Source organism: Eucyclogobius newberryi, unplaced genomic scaffold, assembly GCF_026437365.1.
Source record: "Eucyclogobius newberryi isolate DKJ021-1_F unplaced genomic scaffold, fEucNew1.0.hap1 SCAF_21, whole genome shotgun sequence".
Taxonomy (NCBI): Eukaryota; Metazoa; Chordata; class Actinopteri; order Gobiiformes; family Gobiidae; genus Eucyclogobius; species Eucyclogobius newberryi.
The window spans coordinates 18362883-18384322 of record NW_027315846.1 but is presented as its reverse complement, the minus strand read 5'-3'; the positions used below and the strand labels follow the sequence as shown (position 1 = coordinate 18384322).

Here is a 21440-nt window from a genome sequence, read left to right as displayed (position 1 = left end):
ATGAATAATGCATTGTAAAGCACTTTGGGGCGCAATATATAATTAAGGCATTATGATGATTATTATTACTATTCTCATTATTTATTTATTATTAGATATAGTTCACTGATATAATAGTTTGTGTTCAACTGACATCACAACATTTCGGGCAGAGCAGCTAAAGTTACTATTGTTAAAATACAGATTTTTGTTGTTCTTAAGTTCTTAAGTCTAGTCAGAGAAATCATCAGTCTGAGGTTATGAAATCATCAGATTCTTGAACATGAACGCAGCCTATAACTTATATATTGATATTGAATGTTTTCTCATAAGCTGTTTTATTTAGGCCTAGAAACAAATTGTCAATTTGTTCATTTCTTTTGTCTGTCTGTGTTTCCGTGACAACCATCTATTAACATAAACAGGTCACTCTGTTTTCATGGGACAGCCTACTGTGTGCAAATTAGACACCGCCTTCATCCTATATAGTACTGCAGACATTAGTGTTCTTAATTTGCCTAACCTCATCAAAAGGAGCCACAGGCATCTCTTTAATTTGATACTGATTCAGTAAAGAACATCATGGACTGCTTCAATTGCATTTGGATATCATCCAAATATGGCTTCAAAACTAGAGTACAGGTTTGAAAAGTTGTAAGTTGTTGACTTTGTTAAATATTTAGGCGTTGAGCTAGACAGAGCACTGACATTTAAAAAGCACATATCTGAAATTATTCAAACTGACCAATTTAATTTGACTCAGTTCAGATTAATTAAATTATAGTTTCACATACTTGAATTACAACTTCGTCAAAGCTCTTAAAACAAGCACTCAAGATATCAAGTCGCATCATTATTGTAGTATTGTTAAGAAATGTAAAATGTTAACTTTTGAAAATTCAACCCTTCGACGAGCTGGTCCGTGTTCAGGGTGTACCACGCCCGAGGCCCAAAGTCACCTGAATAGGCTCTAGTCACCTGCGACCCCATGGTAACAAGTAATGAATGAGCTTTTAAAAATGTCATCTAGTTAGCAAATATTAGTCTAATGTATAAGTATTTTCATAATCTGGTGCCCCCACATTTAAAGGTTTTGATAAGTGGGATAAGGGGGATGAGTTTGGACCAGAGCCTCTTTGTGAACTTTAGATCCACCCCTTTTGAAGCTTCTCTCCTCACCACTCCTTACCTTCAACTGTTAGGGAGTGTTGCACTCTGGGATATGTTTAATTCAAAGTGGCTTAAAGATAATCAGGAATGTAGTCATTAGTGATCTGTCTGTAAGAATAATGTAAAGTGTAATGTAAGTATTTACGTTTGTAGCTGGATTGCTGATGAGGTGCTCCCCCTGCTGGTGGTTGCTTTGTGTTTGTCTTTTTTGACTGTATTTTGCATATTACGTGGGCCATTTTATGGATTGCCTGCACACTGTTTCCCTCCTGTCACTTTGCCTCTGAGCTTGTAGCTTGTGGCTCTGGTCAGTGGAATATATTTATTGTGCAATGTTCCTGTCAAATCATAAAATAAACATTCACTCATTGCAGTCCAGACTACATTCGTTTTTATAGTTAACATCATCACCCTTTATGGTTGGTCATAGTTTTGCAATTAAGAGGGATATTTATTCATAAATCGGCTCTATAAAGCATGCATTTGTTACAGTCTTGGTTGAGTTGACTTCAAACACACAGTGAAGTACAAGGTCCCAGTGGCTCACGCACACGTGGTCGTGGCGCTCTTTCTGCAGTGATTTGTGCTTCGGTGGGAGTTTGTTGTGGCGCTTGCAGCTGCTGCTTTAAGAGCCACCGCCCGCCCCCACTCCAGTATTTTTAGCTGAGCCAGCCGCTTTATTTAGTGGGAAAGACAGACAGTTGTGGACCGTGTGATCTCACTGAATATCTCAAATAAATGACATCAAATCGCGGATTACGGATGCGCCTCTGGCCCGCTCAGTCAAGTGTGCGTCTGGGGATAAACATTCGTCCTGCCGCTGTCGGATGCTGAGCCTGGATGCTGATGTCCATTATGAAACGCAGTGCTGCACTGGCAGCAACTGAACGCGTCTGAACGCGAGGCGCAGTGCAACAGGATCAAATGAATGACACGGTGTAGCTGCGAAACGGCGCTGCGCTGAGGACGCGCTCAAGGTGGTCCCGCATCTCTCTGCCCCCCGCTGCCTTCTTCTCCTGGACTGTGGATCACAAGAAGCCTTCAAGACGGAGGGGGTGGTGGAGCATCGTGGAAAAAACAGGGGCAATATGAGAGAGAGGGACTTCATGCCCAACATGGAGAGGGGCAAACCTGCGACTTACACGGGGGACAAAAAGGCTAAGATGGCAGCGAAGACGAACAAGAAGTGGGTGAGATTGGCCACTGTTTTTGCCTATGTGCTGTCGGTGTCCTTAGCAGCCATTATCCTGGCCATTTACTACAGCCTGATCTGGAAACCGACCAGCGCATCGTCTTCTGCGGGTAAACCAATGCCAGAGGAGGTCACCGCCGGTCCCAACATCACCACGAACCTGTCCACGAGCAGCAGCAACGCCTCCGAGTGGAACTCCACACAGTCAGTGCTGTCCCTGAACCTCAGCAGACTGGACCCGGTCACACACGCGTTTCTGTGGGACGACCGAGCCGAGACAGCGGCGCAGAGCACGCGGGGAGAGGAACTGTCCTCTGAGGGTCACACCACCACGGAGGATGTGCCCCCCAGCGGGGAAAGTTATCCGGACAGACGGGAGACGTGGACACCGGATGGGGCAGAAGAGGACACGTCCGAGCACACAAATACAGAGTCTAGTTCTGTTCCCCAGACATCAGCCACGAGAGGAGGCTGAGCAGGCCCCGTGCCCACAGCCTCCGCCGGACAGAGCGTTTAGAGAGCGCCGCGGGTCGGATCACAGCTCTTCCCCTGGAGCTCCTCGTGGATGCTGGACTACACTGTTACCAAGACAAGAGGAGACCTTCTATTATCACTGTTCCCTGTTGACACTATGCGTTTTGTTTCCAGGCCATCTGTATGCCTTAAAACGTTGGCTTTACCTCGGACACCTGAGGCCACTGACCCCTGCCCTGCCTGTACACGGACACGTCCTATAGAAGAAGTCGTTTATTCCATGCATTTGGCTTTGGCTCACCTAATTCTGCGTTGTTACATTTAACATAGGCCGTGTTACCGTTAAGCTCTGACCTGGATTCCCACTAGAAAACACTGCATTTGGCTCTAAGTTCTGCTCAGGTGCATATAACCATGTAAAGTATTGTGCATTGGAACATGTACAGGGCAGGTGTATCTTGGCCTTGATGGACTTCTAGTGTAATTAGCAGATTTGTATTAATGTACATTAGGTACAATATAGGACATGATATAAACAAACATCTTAGGAAGGGTGTACATTTTTATGATTTTATAACACTTCTCTGTAAACTGTGCCCTACTGGAGATATCATGTATGTTAACAATATTATATTTATTTAGAGCCAGAACGGAGAATATATATTCAAATAAATGGAAGGTTTTTACCTCACACCTTACATGCCTTGTTTCCAAAATTGTCTTTGACCTATTTCGGGCTACTTCAACTTCATATTTATTGACTGTTTCATCCTAAAAATCAAGTGAGGGACAGATAATCAAACTGCTTTTTACTGCTCTAATGTTGCCCATAAGATACACGCTGGTGTGCCGCTGCTCTCGGTCACATGTGGTGAACTCTGAAGTGAAAACAAGCCCATCATTGTGTGCACTTTCACAGCAGCATATGAGCGAGGCGTATTGATTTGAGAGCTCTGTTCTTGCACTGTACAAAAAACACAGAACATATTACACAATAGGGCTACATGCTATTTTGATCCAGCACCCTCATCTGAACACACACACAGTTTGGTTTAAAAGCTTGCTTTCTTCTCCCTGAAACAATAATGGCCTGATTTTCCCTGTGATGTAAACTGTGTCACTATTTGTCAACGTAAGACAGATTTCCAGAACCCTTGCCATGCGTCTTATGGCGTGAACAGGAAGTCCTATTCATCAGTGAAGACAGTGTGGACATATGCGGCACGAGAGTGGAATACACAACGAGTCAAGGCAAAGCTGTCAATGCCTGCTGCAGTGGCCCCTTTCTGCAACGCGGGCTGACAGATGAGCAGTTTCTAGTGGCTCTCCAGGATGCGTGTGATATATGAAAGAACAATGGACGACCTATTGATGAGAGAGTTCATCACAAGTGACAGTTATGGCCCGGAGTCAGATGTAGCAGGTGACCTCATGACTCCTCCTTAAGCCAGCCGCCAGGATGTCCCATTACATGATCTAATACTAGCTCCATCACGTCGCACATAAATGTACACTAAGATGCTCTTCTAAAATAATATCATTTCTTCCACTTGGATTGTTATATCAGCACATTGAAATTGGCTTCCGCCGTCAGATTTTATGTGAGTTGACTGATGACAAGCAGAGGGCATTTTGGCAGCTGGCCCCAAAACACTTGAGCGAGACATCCTCATAAATTCTATTAAATATGTATCAGACATTCTCCCTGCAGTTTTATTGGGTGCAGCTAAAGGTCAAATGTTAAAAGCAGTATGTAGAGCATTACAAAACATTATTTTAAATTATTCAATATATATATAATACCATAAAACATTAGATTTTTAAAATTATAATTTTGAACATAATTTTTTTTCCATGTATTCTAGTTTACATTAAAATAGCAGCGGTAATCAGGTGTGGAGGCGTGTCTTTCCTCAGGCCTGGAGCTGGAGGGGGTTTATGAAAATCTCAGCCAACAGCACCAAACTGCCTGCAGAAGGTTGTGTCAAGGTTGTAGTGGCTCCGAGGCCTCACTGCTTCTAAAATTCCATCCATCAGCCATAATGAAACACCTCTAGAGCCACTGACAGGGATTAGACTTGGGAAATTACTGGCACCGACGGGGAACTAAACCAGGGCTCGTGAATTAACAGGAAACGTCATTGTTGCGCTATAGGGACATAATTATGATCCGTATTAATCGCAAATTACCCATAAAATTTGATGTGTATTTTCTCTTACATAAAACTCAGTTAAGTGCGCAGCAGTAAAACTAATCTAGTTTTGGACTGGGTGACAAATAGATTCGCCGATTGTTCATCTAGTGCATCCCAAAACACCCCAATATTGTTATTATGCTAAACTCTTTGAAGAAATGATCCGCTGGTGAACTATCAGTAGATTGTGTTGCTGTATGTGGCCTCAACAACAGGGCAGGACCATGGCAGAATAAAGGAGACTTAATTCATATATTATGGCCTATGGGCGGTCCCACCTGTGCAGGAGAAGTGTGCAGTGCAACAGGCTGACCGGGAGTTCATGTGAAATGAATCAAATCACAGTTATGTCCAGGCAGTAGAGATCAGGCTCAGTGGACCGTGGCCTGCTCTAATACACTGAGGATACAAGCATGTTTTCAACATTTCTGTTACATCAGCGCTTTCCCTATGGAGCTGTGATTTTGAAAAGGACACACACCATCAGAGAATTGATCTGTAAACATCTGCGCGAACAAGGAGCGGATGAAGAGATACAACCATGCCACGTACTGAAAATGATTTATTTTCCTCTTTTCGTTTATTGACATATCCAGTCTACGTCGTTCTACAGAAAATTAGGCAATGTGCGCTTTTCCAAATTGCACAAACACGTGAAGGCGCAAATCACACCTCTTACACAAGAGGGTGTAAAAAAAATAGAGACACTACAGCCACCTCCTCTTGCCATTAGGAGGATTCGTGTGTCTTTTGATAACACACTTAATTCATTGAAGTTCCAACTGAAATGTGGCGCAAGGATCCGATTGTGAAGCGGCAGACTAGACAGAACACTATTGCATGACCCCTGATTATGTTTTAAAATAACCACAAGAAAAAAAGGGCACATCCACTATTTAAAGTTACAGAACTGTTTACTATACTGGACTATTTGAGGACAAGAGCTCTGAACACATGTATCAGAGTCGAAATGTAAGGCTAAAAAGACATGGTAATACAATATAAATGAAATGTCATTGCTTTAATAAAACGGTAAGTTCATCCACAAACGCTTTAGTTTAGGGACCACATGTTATTACAGAACTTGTAGTAATAGTCAAAATAGTAAATTAGATCTTTGTTAGTGTTAATAGAGTACTTTTACATGTTTATTGTTATATAAGACTGTATCAACAATTTAGCTATTAACTATTTGTTTCCCCCATTCATTATTTCATCATTATAATTTAGCATCATATGGATGTTATTGGACATTGTTTTAGCTAGTATCTTATTATACATCAATGAGATTGTCATAAACACTACTAAAACCAGAATAACCATTATATAACATACCGATTACCACTTAGTATTAGTTACATGTGATCCCTAAAAAAAGTGTTCATCCTTGAGGCTCAAATAAATAAGTGTCTCTGTAAAATGTTACCTCGACAAACGTCAAAAAACCAAGGCACAAAGACTGAATACTGATGTGTGAGCTTATTAAAATAGTTTTCTCTTCAGTCATGACAATATCATTTCTAGTAACAAGTGCAATAAAATCCCAAGGACACAGTTAAACCACAGATTTGTGGAAGAGTATTGTAGAATCGGCCTCTGAAGTAGTGGTAGAAGTTGATTGCCTTCATCATTAATGCAGTGAGACCGAGCGGTTTAGTAGTAACGCCTATTTACTCTAAGCGAAAGACTTATATAAAAAAATAAATGCACATTTGACTTCAAGATAGAAAATTATAGTTTGAGGAAGTCCAAATCAAACGAAATCTTTTTGCAAAATACTTTTTTTTTACTATTCTAAGTCTAAGGCAGAATCAGGCATTCAATCAGTTGTGGCTATTGATTAATCATAAGGCTACGTGAAGAACAAATTGCTTGCCACCTGATTTGTACCTTGAAGTGTCCATACCAACGTAAACATTCAGTGTTATTGCACTCAAGCAGCATACTAACATACAGTAACACACATAACATCAGTGTAAAGTGCTTGGATGTCATGAATATTTAAACAGGAAGTGGAAGGATAATCACCATCCCAATGACAACCCCTGTGCTCCGTGTCTTCAGCTAATAAAGGTGTTTTTAGAATGAGGGACTTGCCACATTCAGGTACAGAGGCTATAATTGTGTCCGCGTCTGTCCAGAAAGTCTCTCTCAAACAATCTTCCCATGCTCTCTTGCCTGTAAAGAAAAAACAACGATTGGTTTATTACGAAACTACCTTTTCGACCATTTGTATCAATATGTCTGCAGTTAAACAGATGATCCCATGAGTTTATGTGGACCCAACACATTTTAGATGGCTGAGCTTACGTTACCAACTGATTAATACTGACTGACATTCAAGCAATCACACACAACATTGCCATTTTGCAATTATTACAATTTATACCATATGAACAAAGGTATATTCTGTAGAAAAATAACTTCTACAATAGTCCTTTTTAAACTTTCCGACTAGCCAACCAGATGGCCTCTGTAGTACAGATTAATGCAAATCCATACTAAACATTTAAATCAATGCATGTGTTTATTTTTAAATGGAAAACACTTATCTTCAAACTACAGATTGCTTTTGTGAGCACTTTAATCCTGCTGTGGTCAAAAACGATTAAAAGTGGATAACATTTTGACACTCTGCAGTGCGTGCATGTTAGCCCGCATTAGCCTCCCCCCCTCATCCATTTGCACTTTCATCCTTCAGCGCATTCACACGTGTATTGATTGGCTGTGCGTCCCCGATCTCCCACTGACCTTATCGCTGCTGGTGGAGTGTGCTTGGTGCGCTTCTCCGGACTCCATGCTCAAGACGGACAGGCCAGAGTCTATCAGCTCCTCTGCATAAAGATCACGCCATATGTATATTTTTAATGGCACATATTACAACTTTCTTTAAGAGTAGTTAGTAGTAGTTAGTTATACCTGTGTTTGTGCTGGTCATATTGCACTTCCCAACTTCTACAGGCTGATCGACGATTTCATCTTGAGTGGAGCTGTCAGAGGGAGAGATGACAGCTTTTGGAGTACATTCATTTTGTTGCAGCTCTGTACACGGGGCCGACGGTGACTCTCCGCCCTCTTGATGAATACTACTGTCCACTGTTGCTTTGTGCACTTGTGTTTTATCTTTCTTTGGCGAGGAACCTTTTATTGATTGTGGACACCTTGGCTCAGAAATGACAGGCTCCTGGGACTCTCCACTCTCCCGTTTCAGTTCATCTGAGAAGCGCACTTTCCTCTCGGAACCCCTGGGGCCGGAGCCGTCGACTTTCTTTTCTGTAATATTGTTGTCCGTTTCTGTAGCAATAGTCACATGCTCATATGTCTCCAACTCATAGTCAAGAGGCGGTTTTGCTTCTGTGTCCTCCACTTTTCTCTGATCAACCAATTCTGTGAGAGCGTCAAGTTCTTCCAGGAATTCCTCCAGTGTTGCCTCACAGTCCTAAAAACAACACATCTGTTTATTTAAGGGTATCTCATAACCTCTGTGTAGGCATTACATAAATAATATACTGTTAATACAAGCGTTGACTCTATTTCAATTAAGTAATGATTTAGGATTATATACAAACAATATTTACTGAACAGAAGCACACATAAACTGATGTATAATATGTATTTGCGTAATTCAAACAAATCTACCAATGTAATCGAATGTAAAGGTCAGTATTTCTCTTACCTGTACATTTCCATCTTTAGTAGATTCCCATCTGAAAAAGATGGAAGCCAACATTCTTACATTGCACATATATATTGTATGTGAATAAGACATGTATTAGTACTTAGAAGTGCCCTCGAACCCATACATCAAACAGACCATGTTAACAGGAAGCGTCTATAAACTACAAGGCCACATTGAAAGGCTAAAGTGCCTCTTCTACATCTGTGGTCTGAAATTATGAGCAATGCTTGTGTAACACTTCACTCTGAAAGCCTCCTCATCAACCAACACAGTGGCCTGATTCTCAACAGAGAAAAGCTCTCACAGGAAGAAATACATGTAGGGAGTTGTAAATGAGGCCTCCTTGGGTTATTTTGTCAGCTGCTGCAACCTCTAAATCATGTTTGTAGATTTGAGGGGGGATATGGCGGTCACAGGGCCTTTTCATGTGCACAAAGATCAACACAAATTCCACCAATATAAAATAAAGGGGATATTTTGGGACTTACTGACCTCCTGGCCCTGCCGGTGAGACGATCTTTTCCTTTTGCTTTGCTGCCCATCACTTGCACGTTCTTTGCTTCCTTCACTTTGCCTCTCCTCGCATGACCTTATTCAAATGTAAAATGTCACAATGAAAGTGTAGGTTTCGATGCCAAAAAGCAGAATCCAGAAGTTAGAAACATTAAAAAAGAATTGGTAGCAATTGGCTTCACAATTTAACCATATTAATTGGTTTTGAGACAACAATCGTGCCTACTGTGTTAGAATAATGCCACCTTATTTGAATACTTTAGTGACCTCAAGTTCATTTACGCTGGCAGAGCAGTTACAGAGGTATTAACCACAAAGCAGGTCAAAACATTATCATTACGGCAGTTAAAAGGCACATTCTACCATAGAATTCTAACTTGCCCTCATGTATTAATCAGTATTAATCTAAGGGCTCTATAGAGTCTTGTGAATGCAACCTAATGATAAAATCAAACATTTTTTTGTGTGACACATTAGCATAACCTTGATACAGTAATGTGTGCACATTTATGACGTATGAATAAAAGAATCAAGTACCTTGTGTGTCTGAACTCCTGTTTTGACCTCGTCTAGAACTTCGCCCACCTAGAACATTGACTAATTAGATGCAGTAAATACTAACAAAGTGTTATATAAAACTCTCACCTCTGTTGGGAGGTAACCAGTCTCCAGATTTGTCTGAATACCTAAAAGAGTAAAACAAAAAATCACGTTGTTTGTATCACTTTCTACAAAATGGCAACAGATGATGTTTTTGTCATGCTTCCGTGAGCAACATTATTCAGCCTTATTGTTCTGGTGATGTAATGCTCCTTCCACATGAGTTAACAGGCTGCTCAAACAAGTCCACATTTTACATGCACCAAATGCATCTTAATTGTTGAATCAAATCTGCATTTCCTCTTCTATTTAGACTCAAGGGGTTTGCCAAATAAGGAAAGGCATGCCATCCTGTATCCTTGGACAAAAATAGCCACTTATTCCTTGTCTCTTTGTATATCAATGCTTTCTTTAGCCACATATTATTTACTGTGCTGAACTTAATGACTCAAAATGTTGATGTTTTCAGAACACCTTTCCTATTTAAATGTACTAGCAGGGTTAGGGTTTCTAAAAGTATAGACAATATAAAAAGATACTACTAATCAAAGTTAAAACAAGTTTGTGTCAATACAAATAATAATTTCACTAACAGGACTAAAGTTGACCTTTTTCAAATTGCACGTTTCTTGTCAACCCGTGTCTTGACCTTTATCAGAACAAGTAAAAACACTACACTATACACTCTATTGCCTATTTTTTTAATGGTTGTAATATCTACATTGTTAATGAGTATCAAGCCTATTTCTTAGTATCGAAAGTGACTTTTTTAGTATCATAACAACATTACTTGCATTGTTTAACTTAAGGTTTAAATGCTTGTTCAGAACATCTTGTGATTCATTGCCTTTTTCTTTGCTTAATGCATTTAAAGCATGACATCATCATAGTAATGTAAAGGTCAGCAGATACCATGAATATAAAGACGTGTATGAGTGTGACAGTTAGATAGAGCTAGAGAAGAGGAGTTCTCACATGTGGTCAGACTTGTCCATGTCCCAGGCTCGTCTCCATTGGCCCTTGGCGTTCTTGTGACGTGCAACTCTCTCTCTGTCTATTTGCTCACGCTCTTTCTTCCACTGCAAATACTCCCCCTGCTCTTCTTTCGATGTCGGGATGTTGAGGTCTGTGCCGGGCTGCAAGTTCAAATTATAAATACAATGACAGCTTTGAACGGTATTAAACTCTATGACTGCTCCATGCATACATACACAGTGCTGGCAGTGTGAGATGTTTAGAGTTCTTCAGTTCTGCTTTCACAACAGGCCCTTAGTAAACATGGCAGCGTGCCATGTTACTGTATGAAATGATAAATCTGAATCATGACTGCAAGCTAATCAAGACAATCGGTCCTACTAGGATTAACGAGCAGGACCCAATCAGTTAGGGAGTGTTTCATTCTGGTCAGCATTACTGCAGAGAGGTCCATGTAAGCCCCTGAGGCAACCAAGTCTGAGAACTTATTCCAGGAAATGTGTAATGTACAGTAAATTCAATTAAGTCCTTCCTCCGTTTCCCTCTTAACCTCTTATTGATTCCCGTGATGAGCGCACATAGAAATGCTTGCTGGTACTAAAAAGGAGCCGTGGTGTGGGCTCTTTGACACATCAAAAGGATGAGACTATGTGCTCAAACCAGGATTACATACACATCTGCGCGCACAGGGAGATGGTGCAGGAGCAGATAGCACTCAGGCAGTGTTTGCTAGAGCTTGAATTGAAGTGACAGGACATTGCTCTCAGACTGAATGACGGCTCATGTCTCACAGGCTCAAACAGAGACCAGTGCCAGTGAGAAACTGTAGGTGATTTTTCCTCTCAGGTGTAAACCAATCAGGCCTTAGTAAACATGTCGCCTTCCTGCATGTTGTTAATGGTGAAGTGGGCATCTGTGCTCATCCTCTGTTTTCCATCTCCACTGCTGACGCTCCGGTGAGGCCAAAGAGCGTCACAGGGGACAGAGACTCTGGCATGTTCCTACTGGCAGTCTCCTGCTGCCTATTTAATTTGTCACCTTTATTAAGCCTCACCTGGGAAATGGCTAAAGCAATCAAATTAAGAGGCTTACATATTATGTTCTGCAATAGGTGTCCTCCAAAACTATATCTATCGCATCTTGATTTTTACCACAATGATAATGCAAGATTTGACACATTTTTCCCCCCTTTCATTTCATGCCAATTCAGTCTTGCTTCTTAACACAAGCTAGTCCATCATACCTCTTCAAATGAAATCCTTTCTCCTCAAATGAAATCCTAAGTCAGACAGGCCCGACAGAGGCTGCAGGACATGAACAGCATCACTTGTGACATGAGGCTTATTTGGCAGCCCTTTGAACCTTGCTGTCTCTGCCTCCTGGGTCTGTTTACAACAGGCCTCATCTGTGCCACAGCTCTGAGCTAAAACCACATTAACACACAAACCAGTGGGGAGGCAGATGGGTACAGGCACTCCAACAGACTCTGCGTAGCAACGTGTCGAGCTATATGTATCTAAGCATCATCATCAAAATAAAGAAATGATGAATGCACTTAGCTTTTTCCTGGAACATTTTGAGGTTCATATAGGCCTCTGTCAGTATAATGCATGGATAATATAGATCCATAAGGAGATTTGTGAATGAATGTTCCAGTAAGCGAGTTGACAATGTGGGACTTGTGTGTGTTATTTTTACATGTTGTGGTACCTGAAGATTCTCTGATAGCCATTGTTGCTCTTCATTTTGCTCTTCCCCTTGTGTGACCTCATCCTGAGAACACAAAGATGGGGGTGAACAATGAAACAGCAAAGGTGACACAGCAGGCCAACCAATTAAACATGGCGGCTCTGTCTTTGTACAGTCATGTTATTGAGCAACAACAACAAAAGCACACCATTTATCCACTCAAAGCAAGTCAAATACCAGCTAACACTGCCCTCTTGTGGACTTGGCAAGACATCATTGAGTTGATTATTATTAACTGATAATTATGCATGCTTGTTCAAAATGCAATTGCCACTAACTAACTGCTAAAAGGTTTAAGGATTTGACTTGGCTGGTTATATTGAGCCATTGTATGTAGTGTGTTTTAGAACAACTTAATTTTCCAGAGGCCGGAGGTGCACAACACGCCATTGTAACAACACTCTGAGTTGTACAAATAGCCAACATTGTTTTAATAAATTAGTCAATACAATAATTGGTGGATTAGATCTTTGTGAGAAATAAAATGCGTTGCAAAATTGCCCATCGATTTTTTAACCAGAATTAAACTAGGACTAGACTAATACCAACCAGCTCTGAACCAAGACTGACGCTGAATCAAAATAAATGTATAATAAAACTGGGACTAAACCAGACTAAATCAGGTCTAAACTAGTCTAAACAAACCCAGAATTAAACCACTTTTTATATATATATATATATATATATATATATATATGTATTTGGAAGATGGGTCTTACTTTGAATAATACGGAAGCTCATTGTATTCATTAAAAAAATATCTTGTTATTACGAGATAATTATCTCGTTATTACGAGATGTTTTATTTTATTTTATGAATACAATGAGCTTCAGTAGTATAGCCCTGGTTTACATACTGTGTTTGTCAGCTATTTGATGACATTATAGTTTTTAAATGACAAAAGGAGTCATTTGACATAAAGAACATTACTGATACAGTGAAATACATATCAAGAAATAATGGTTGGTATTGTATTGTTTGTGAAGTAACAGTATAAAATGAATCATTCAGGTGAACACAGAATATGGACAATGAAAACAAAATGTACGCCTCCAAATACAGAGTGAATATTGTGAGTGAGTGGTCTAAAGCCGCCCACACGGACAATAATGACACCCACATCTCCTCTACTCTCTGCCAAATGCAGTCTGGCACTTTCACAAACAAAATAATTGCTGGCTACATTTTTTCTCTTCTCGTTGCTCCTCTCACTCTCTGACCCTTATCCCAGCACGTCGCCAGCCAGGCCTCTCTTTAACAGCATAATGAGCCTTTTCAGGGCGAGAAAGAAGCTGAATGTTAATTAGATCAAATCAGACCCTTTCACGACGGTGGGAAGGGTGGGACTACAACATAATGGGGCAATAAATATGGGGGCTCCAGTCAGGGCAGAGTTTTGCATTGCTATTTACCCCGAATCTCATCTCTGACTTTCACCCTTTCCTTATTACTGGGATGGGTGTGAACTGTCTGGTTTTAAAGTATTTCTGCTCAAACCACTGCCAAATATCAACGCCCTTCTCTCAAGTTACTTCATTTAGCCTGACACCAGTTGGCTAACTAACACCACATGCATGAGAAGTATGGTTTAGATTTAGATTTTGAATAGATATGCCATGATGACTACAGCCCACTGGTGAAATAGGCAGACTCCCTCTATTAAAGGGGATTTATTATGTAAAAATCAGCATTTGTGAGCTTTTAGCCATGTATGTCCTGAGGCTTGGGGGATTTACTGAAAATAAAATGTCTGTTTTCTACGCCCTATCCATGCCTGCTGCTCTGTACTTGCGATTCATTTTAAAAAAAAGTCCAACTTGAGTCTTACTTGTAGAATCCAAAAATGTCACATAGCCATTTTTCAACAATAAAAACATGTAAATGAAAATAGGCTGCTTACTACAGGGAAAGGCCAATCTGTTTTTTTGCATTGATGAGTATTCATTTCAGCTTCTGGTTTGGTACATCATTCTGAGAACTTTGTCATTGCCCAATTTGAAAACCTGCCAATCTGACACAGTTTTTCAAACTGCATATGCCCAGATACATTACGGTGTACTTTATTAATCCCCTGGAGGGAAATTAATTGTCTGAATTTGACCCATCCTTCAGTGCTGCTGGGGCAGCCTGTCAGAGCTGCTGTTGTGCAAGCGTTGAAGTTGCTATAGTAACCATCTTTGGGACAAACCTCATTTTTGAGATTTGTTTGATCATATTTACTCTTGGACTATAAACTGTTTTACTGATAAATTCTTGCTTAAAATCTGTGAAAAGTGTGTATTTAAACTGTTAATAAACATGTGGAAACAGAGCAGAGTGAATTGTAAAACGACAAATACAGTAATTTTTATTGAGCTCTACTTGGGGCTACAAGACACATAACACATAAATAATAATAAACCTACAGACCGGGTGTAAAATTGAGCAAAGTTTGTTTTTTAATTGATGATTGCCATAGTAACAGTACATATTTTTCATCACTTTGAAACCCATGGATAAATAAATATTGTAAAAATATAATATTTTTTTAGAAAATATAACCCTTGTTCAAATATGTTCTGTTACCTCCAACAAAAAGTGGTCATATGTAAGCAGAATGAGTACAAAAATGAAAAATGCTAGTGCAGCTCATAGAATGAACCACATCGGGCCTCGCTTCCAGGCCGGTCCTGTGACCAGTTTGTTTACAGCGTCGGGGATCAGGTGTCTGGGCGGTGCTTGGTGCTTGTGTGAGTCTTTGTAAGTGTGTCCCAGACTTCAGACCGTGATGGAGCAGCTGTTACTGAACTTCTATGCACTCAGGCAGGCCCAGGGTCAGTAACAGCATGGCATTTCACAGCCCAGCCTCTGCACATGTGTCTCTGCCCATGTGTTATCAAATACCACTCCTAGAATACTGAGCACAGATGACTATAATGCCCATTTAGCCCGTCTGAATAAGGAATTTATTATTAACATGTGATAATATGTATTGAATGTAACCCTAAGCTGAGGAGTGCCATGTGGACTGAGATGAAGTTTCAAGACAAATAGGGAACAAGCTGCATATAGAGGGTAGAATGAAGCAGTTCGGGGGTAAATGCTCTCTTTCTCTATTTAGGTACACTATATCAAAGATTTTTTTTTTTCAATTGTGGTTGAAATGTTTTTTGCTCTATCTTGCAATGTTACTTTCATAAAAATATAAAAATCTATGAAAGTATATCCTCATCATGAGTGGTAATTGTACAATCAAACACTTCCTACCTATGAGGAGTGGGCGATAAAAAAATAATCCTTTTTTTTCTAACAATAGTCAAACGATAGTATGTCAATCCAACAGAACAGTGTTAAAACATGCTTTAAACATATTGAGATTTAATTATCAGACAAATCTGAAGTGACAACTGTAAAATTAATCACAAAAGTGCTGTAACAGCTTATACCCTTATTTGAAAGTATACAACATAACTTTTTTGTGTAAAGTCAGCTCTTTTTGCAGCATTTTATGTAATAAACAATGTACTCATTATTCAATTTCTATATATTGCCCACTTGCTACATCAGAATAGTTAGTAATTCCATATTCGTTCTCCATAAGCTTCAGTCACTACAATCCCAGACTCTTCCTCCTGCTTTTGTGCTTTTGTGGGTGTGGAGTGTGTCTGATAGGTATGTAAATAAATTGGTGCCGTCGGAGCTGGGCTTGTTACATCTTTTTGGACCTCGTGAACACTGCAGAGAAGAGAGAGAGAGAGAGAGAGACAGAGAGAGACAGAGGGGGGGTGTTTTCCAACCTGAGCCGCTGTGTCCTTCTTGCTAACGTGGGCCGGTTTTAACCTCATTGACTCCACATGCCTCAACTGTCCATCATCTGACATACCGTTTGAAGGCTCGGGGCTCTTCTCGATCACCACCCTCTTACCCTGGAAGGAAACCGGTAAAGGTTTCACTGCGGGATGTGAAATAGCGAGACACATTCATACTAATGCCACCGGATGACGAACAATATATAGTTGAATGCAAGTGCTCACTGTACAAGATCACAGTATTCCACTATTTAAACATCCTAGTTGCAGCTTAATGAATGAATTAGGGCTGTAGTCGACTAATGGAATTTTAAGTTGACTAAAGACATGCCACGCCAATTGTTTAGTCAATTAAAAAGAGAGATCGCAAAAGCTCTCATAACTCAAGTATCTCGATGATCTGACCATACATCTGACCCAAACTGTACTCAAGACAACAACTACACAAGAGTTTATGCAAAAACCACCATTTATACAGTAAAGGAAACAATGTATTTCTATGTGAAAAGGCAGATTAAACATGATTCACTCTCACATCTAAATCTAAGCCCTAAAATGAATGAACCTTCTTTGCTGGCATTGTCACCGTGAGTAGTTTCCTTTGCACTCGGACTGCACTTTGAGATGAACCTTCCCCTGCCCTCTCCTGGTCCGACCCACAATTGTGCGGCTTTGTTGAGACCACGCGGCTCTCCTATTCCCCCCCAAAAAAGGAGACAGAAACATTTGTCAGCTTAATAGTCACTGTAGTAGAGTGATTCTTCTCTCACTTACGTTGGCGGACTTGCTGATGGTGATTGAGAGGTCATCAGCTTTGCCCTTGCGAGACTGCAGCGCCATGCCCTCCTCTTCGGCCTTTTTCTTGTCCTCTTCCACCTCCTAAAGGGAACTCAGAGAAAAGAGTTTATTCACCAGGAAGCTCTAAGATGCAGTGCCACCGGTCGTTGTCCTATGTCTTACCTGGTACCTTTTCATCAGCGCTGCGTTCTTTCTGCGTAGAGCCTCAATTTTCTTGTCCAGCTCCAAATTCTTATCATGATTCCTCTTGGGCAGCAGGTCATCGGAGGTCTAGGAAAAGACATAAGGAAAATGAACCTCCACGCAATAAAGTACTATTTATATTTTTAGAAATTAATCCTCCGTGTCCCATCATGCATCTTGTGGCCACTCGGTTAAGTTGTAAATTTGCTTCTCAACAAGTTATTGGGGAATTATAGCTACCTTATAGAAAAGAACCAAAAGTCTATATTTGAAATGAAAAAAATATACATTCAGTGTTAGTATTGTAATGTTTAGTTGCCAGTTTATTAATGTACCTAAATCAATTAAAAACATAGAAATAAGCATACTGGTCCCGTACATTATAATGCAGTCAATACAAATTCAGGACTTGCATTTAGTGTGATATAATGTTTGAACCTGTTTGTTAAATCAGGATATGATATAAATCTGGATCCTCAGAATGTCTCTCCACTCGTGTCTGTGTGACAGCGTTAATAACCCATGCACAGGTTCACTCAGGCCGTCTGCAGATGGGACCGTCATCTCAGAGTTCAGTTACACAGACAGCTTGTGTATGTGGAGCATCTTAAACATCTTGACACAGTCAGCAAGAGCACGCTTCCTCACACAACAGCTTGAACCAGAACTTAGCACATGCTCTTGCAGGAAAGAGTGCAATCTGTCGTAGCAGTTACTTGAACAAAATCATTTGTCAGAAGAACGTATGGTATATTGTTTAATTTCATCCTACTTTTATGTAACTGAAGAGGTTTAGGACCCAAAAAAGGAACAGAACTACTGTAACAAACTAATTTCAGCTGTGGAAAAGCCCGGTATGTTACAGTGTGTGTTGTGAAATCAATACATTTTAGTAATAATAATGTGCTTATAAGTAGGTACTGTTTCATTCGTCTCGCTGCACTTGGTGGTGGTAAGCTACTTCTATAGCCACATCTGCCCTGAAGCTGACTGGTGGCTGCCATTCTGTGCAAATGGCCTCTCCAACCACTTCTCATCTCTCACACCACATGTTTAGTAGGTGAAGTGTCTTGACTAAGGACACAACATCATTATGCACTGCAAAACTGGGATCAAGCAGAACCACAGCCGCCCAGTCAGTCGTCATGGTAAAAATACTTGCAATTTCCTAATGAGAGTGTACTTCTTATTTTAGTCTTTTGGCTCTTAATGCTCTGTGATTTGCAGAGCAGTTTACTGTAGAGTCTCAATGTATCCAGACTTGGCATCAGTACAAAGAGTGCCCCTGTGCCCGGATGGCAAGGCTATGCTATGCTATGTATAGTTAGGATTAAGAAATGTCTGAGAAAACCAATCATCTCACATCATCAAGGAGAAGCATTTGTAATTATGGATGTTGCTTATTAAACTAGCTCTAAGCCTTTTGTTTAAACACTTTCTGGGTGAATGTTATTCTGTTATGCTATTTCAATATTTGCTCAATTCAGTTGAAGATTGCTCATTCATCGCATCTTAGTTGAGAATAAGCTGTCAGTACTGGAAGCTGTGAAAACCGTTCCATGGCCCTTGTCTGCATGAAGTACTGTGAAAAGCTGGACCTTCTTTGACGAGCAGGAATTGGCAAAGTATGTATGAGTCAGGCATCCTCCACTGTCTCCCAGTGGCGATGAGAGAATGGTGTCCCCCTCGTGTGTGTGATATCACAAGCACAAAATGATGATGACTCAGAACTGGAGAGCGCACAAGCCCATCACCTCCAAACTGCAGGGAATGGTGCAGCCTGTGACACTTGGACACACTGGTTGTAAGGCCTTTTCAATAAGTTGTGTCCAGGTACTAAATCCGTCAGTGTTCAAACCATAACAAACCATGATAAGACACTAGAAAAGTTGTGTCACGCTCATGCTGCAGGTTGGAAAGTTGTTACCGCATAGCTTCTAGTTGTCAGGGCATCCAAACACACAACAGACCATGAGACACACCACCAGGAATAGGCGCATGCGAGGGACATGCTGCTGTCTCTGAATTACATGACTGCGTAGATGTAAAATGAAGAATACTAGCTTCATCAGACTAAATAGTCCAGATAGTGGGTTTCATTTTAACAGGGTCATTGAGACACACAACCCAGAATCAATGTGGGGTGCCAGCGGCCAGCCACAAAGCTCAGCAGCCCGTTAGAGGCGAGGAAGGGGAGGGCCTGCAGTGAGAGAGCTTCCCTCATGCCCAGTCACATAAGAGCTACAGTAGGATAAGAAGGCAGAGACATGCCGCATGCAGCCAGGTTAGAGCAGAGAAGAGGGGAAACACAATATCACAGGGAAGAAGGGAAAGAAGGCACTCACGGATTTGTCCATGTCAGCGGCCGAGGCTGGGCAGAATCCAGGAGTGAGGCAGCCGAGGCGGCGGAGAGGACAGCCCGGAGTCGCTGATCATGCCTTGATTACAATGAGCCAAGTTGGGCATGCAGCCAAGAGGTCTAACAAATGCACAGAGCTCCCCTGTGAACAGATTTCACAGCACCCACCCGCCTGTCCTCCCGTTCCCCTTCTCTCTCTGGCTCTCTCTGCCCACTACCCAGCCCTCCCACCCTTCGGCACATATGCTCGCTCACTTTAGCTCTCCCTCTCTCAAGCACTTGCTTTTTCGCCTTCTTAGTTATCCTGAACTTAAAGCCTGCACAGTTGAGCACCTCACTTCACATGCTGACATATGTTCACACAACATAAAACACCAATTGCATTTGACATCGTTCAGAGTAAAACGTACAGAAGTGGTAAAGAATATGCAGTTGTGTGTGGGGTAATAATTCTCCTGTCTGTCTTTGCCTGGGAGACAAAATAATGATGCAGTTTATTGGCAGTGAGGCAGACAAATGTCACGAATAGCAGTGATGTCAGTCACTTGAGACTCACAAGTGTCACAGTGCTGCAGTATTATGGAAACAAACACATCTTTGAAAGCATGTTCAGCATACTCCAGTCCACATAGCACTCGTCCTACAGAATGAATCCTGCTTAAGACTAACTTGGCTCTGAGTAATTAGTTTAACAAGAAACTAGATTGAAAACAAAGAAATGGTCCCAAGTAATACTAGATTTAGCCTATATCTCCATATTTATAATTCAGGCCACAATAATAAAACTTACATCTGTAATAGTTGTTTGATTTAGGTGGGTTTTATTTGCCCCTCAATACATGTATTTTCAAAATGTATGACTGTATTTTGACTAGTTTTATTTATTTTATTGTTTTTGTTAGTCTGATCATCTGCCTGCTCAGTAACAGCACAGCACTGTTATTGTTTGATCAATAAGTGGCGCCATAATTGTGGTAACATCAGGTCTGTTCTCGTGTAATAACTTATTTCCTCCACTAGAGGTCCTTGTTTTGTATGTTTTCAGCAGGTAGTCTGATGGCTTTTTTTTTTTTTACAAAACCTTTAAACAAACAAATATCCTTGTGCCAAAAGAAAACAGAAGTCAGTGAACCCTTGGGAACCTTTTCGTGTTTTAATGTCATTGTTATGGTGCTTTATGCATTGACCTGTGTGATTGTGTTCCCATTGTTCCAAAGAGATTTGTACTGAATGGAATAAAAAAGGTTGTATCAATAGTCTTGTGGGAATTACGTTTTGTCCCATCCCGACTCTATATTATTGTCTTATAAACATGTGTGTGGCCAGATGTAAGCCAAGGCCTGAAATACTAATTATGAAAAATTAAAAATTAAAATTAAAGTACAAGGGTTAAGACATGCACTGTAAGGTGAAAGGGTGTGTACATCTAAATTTAGAATAGTGGCATCTTTGTCACCTTCGGATCAGAAGATGTTTTAGATCCTGTTTTGTCAGTAAATGATGTACATTGACACTGTGCTGTTGGGCCCTATAATTACACAATTACACAGGTATTTACCAGTGTTCTTGTTTGAACTGGGGATGGCTGGATATGAACCAAAAAACGTTACATTTTCTATTACCTGTGTGTGGAGATTACTTTCATGACACTAAATCTACTATGGAACCGTGGATCTGTTTATGTATTTTCAAAACATAGAAATGTTGCCTAGTCTAAATGAACACTAGGAAATTGAACATTATTTGGAACTTAATTTTACTGGGCCATACTTGTCAGGTCGTGTC

General features: G+C 40.7%; 2 protein-coding genes across 2 annotated transcripts; one reads left to right on the top strand and one right to left on the bottom strand.

The window, feature by feature from the left end:
* Window positions 1-1776: 1776 nt before the first annotated feature.
* On the top strand, window positions 1777-3513 carry LOC140370773 (uncharacterized). The gene has a single exon (XM_072458001.1). It carries the CDS (start codon window positions 2238-2240, stop codon window positions 2814-2816), a length of 579 nt encoding a protein of 192 aa, XP_072314102.1. The 5' UTR covers window positions 1777-2237; the 3' UTR covers window positions 2817-3513.
* Window positions 3514-5571: 2058 nt separating this feature from the next.
* Window positions 5572-19866, bottom strand: ccdc9b (coiled-coil domain containing 9B). The gene is made up of 14 exons (XM_072458187.1): window positions 19642-19866; window positions 17276-17383; window positions 17090-17194; window positions 16881-17009; window positions 16304-16432; window positions 12494-12550; window positions 10778-10944; window positions 9848-9888; window positions 9740-9787; window positions 9182-9278; window positions 8687-8717; window positions 7930-8449; window positions 7762-7844; window positions 5572-7188 (listed from the first exon to the last, which is right to left on the bottom strand). Exons 1-14 carry the CDS (start codon window positions 19651-19653, stop codon window positions 7162-7164), a joined length of 1554 nt encoding a protein of 517 aa, XP_072314288.1. The 5' UTR covers window positions 19654-19866; the 3' UTR covers window positions 5572-7161.
* Between the last annotated feature and the right edge of the window lie 1574 nt (window positions 19867-21440).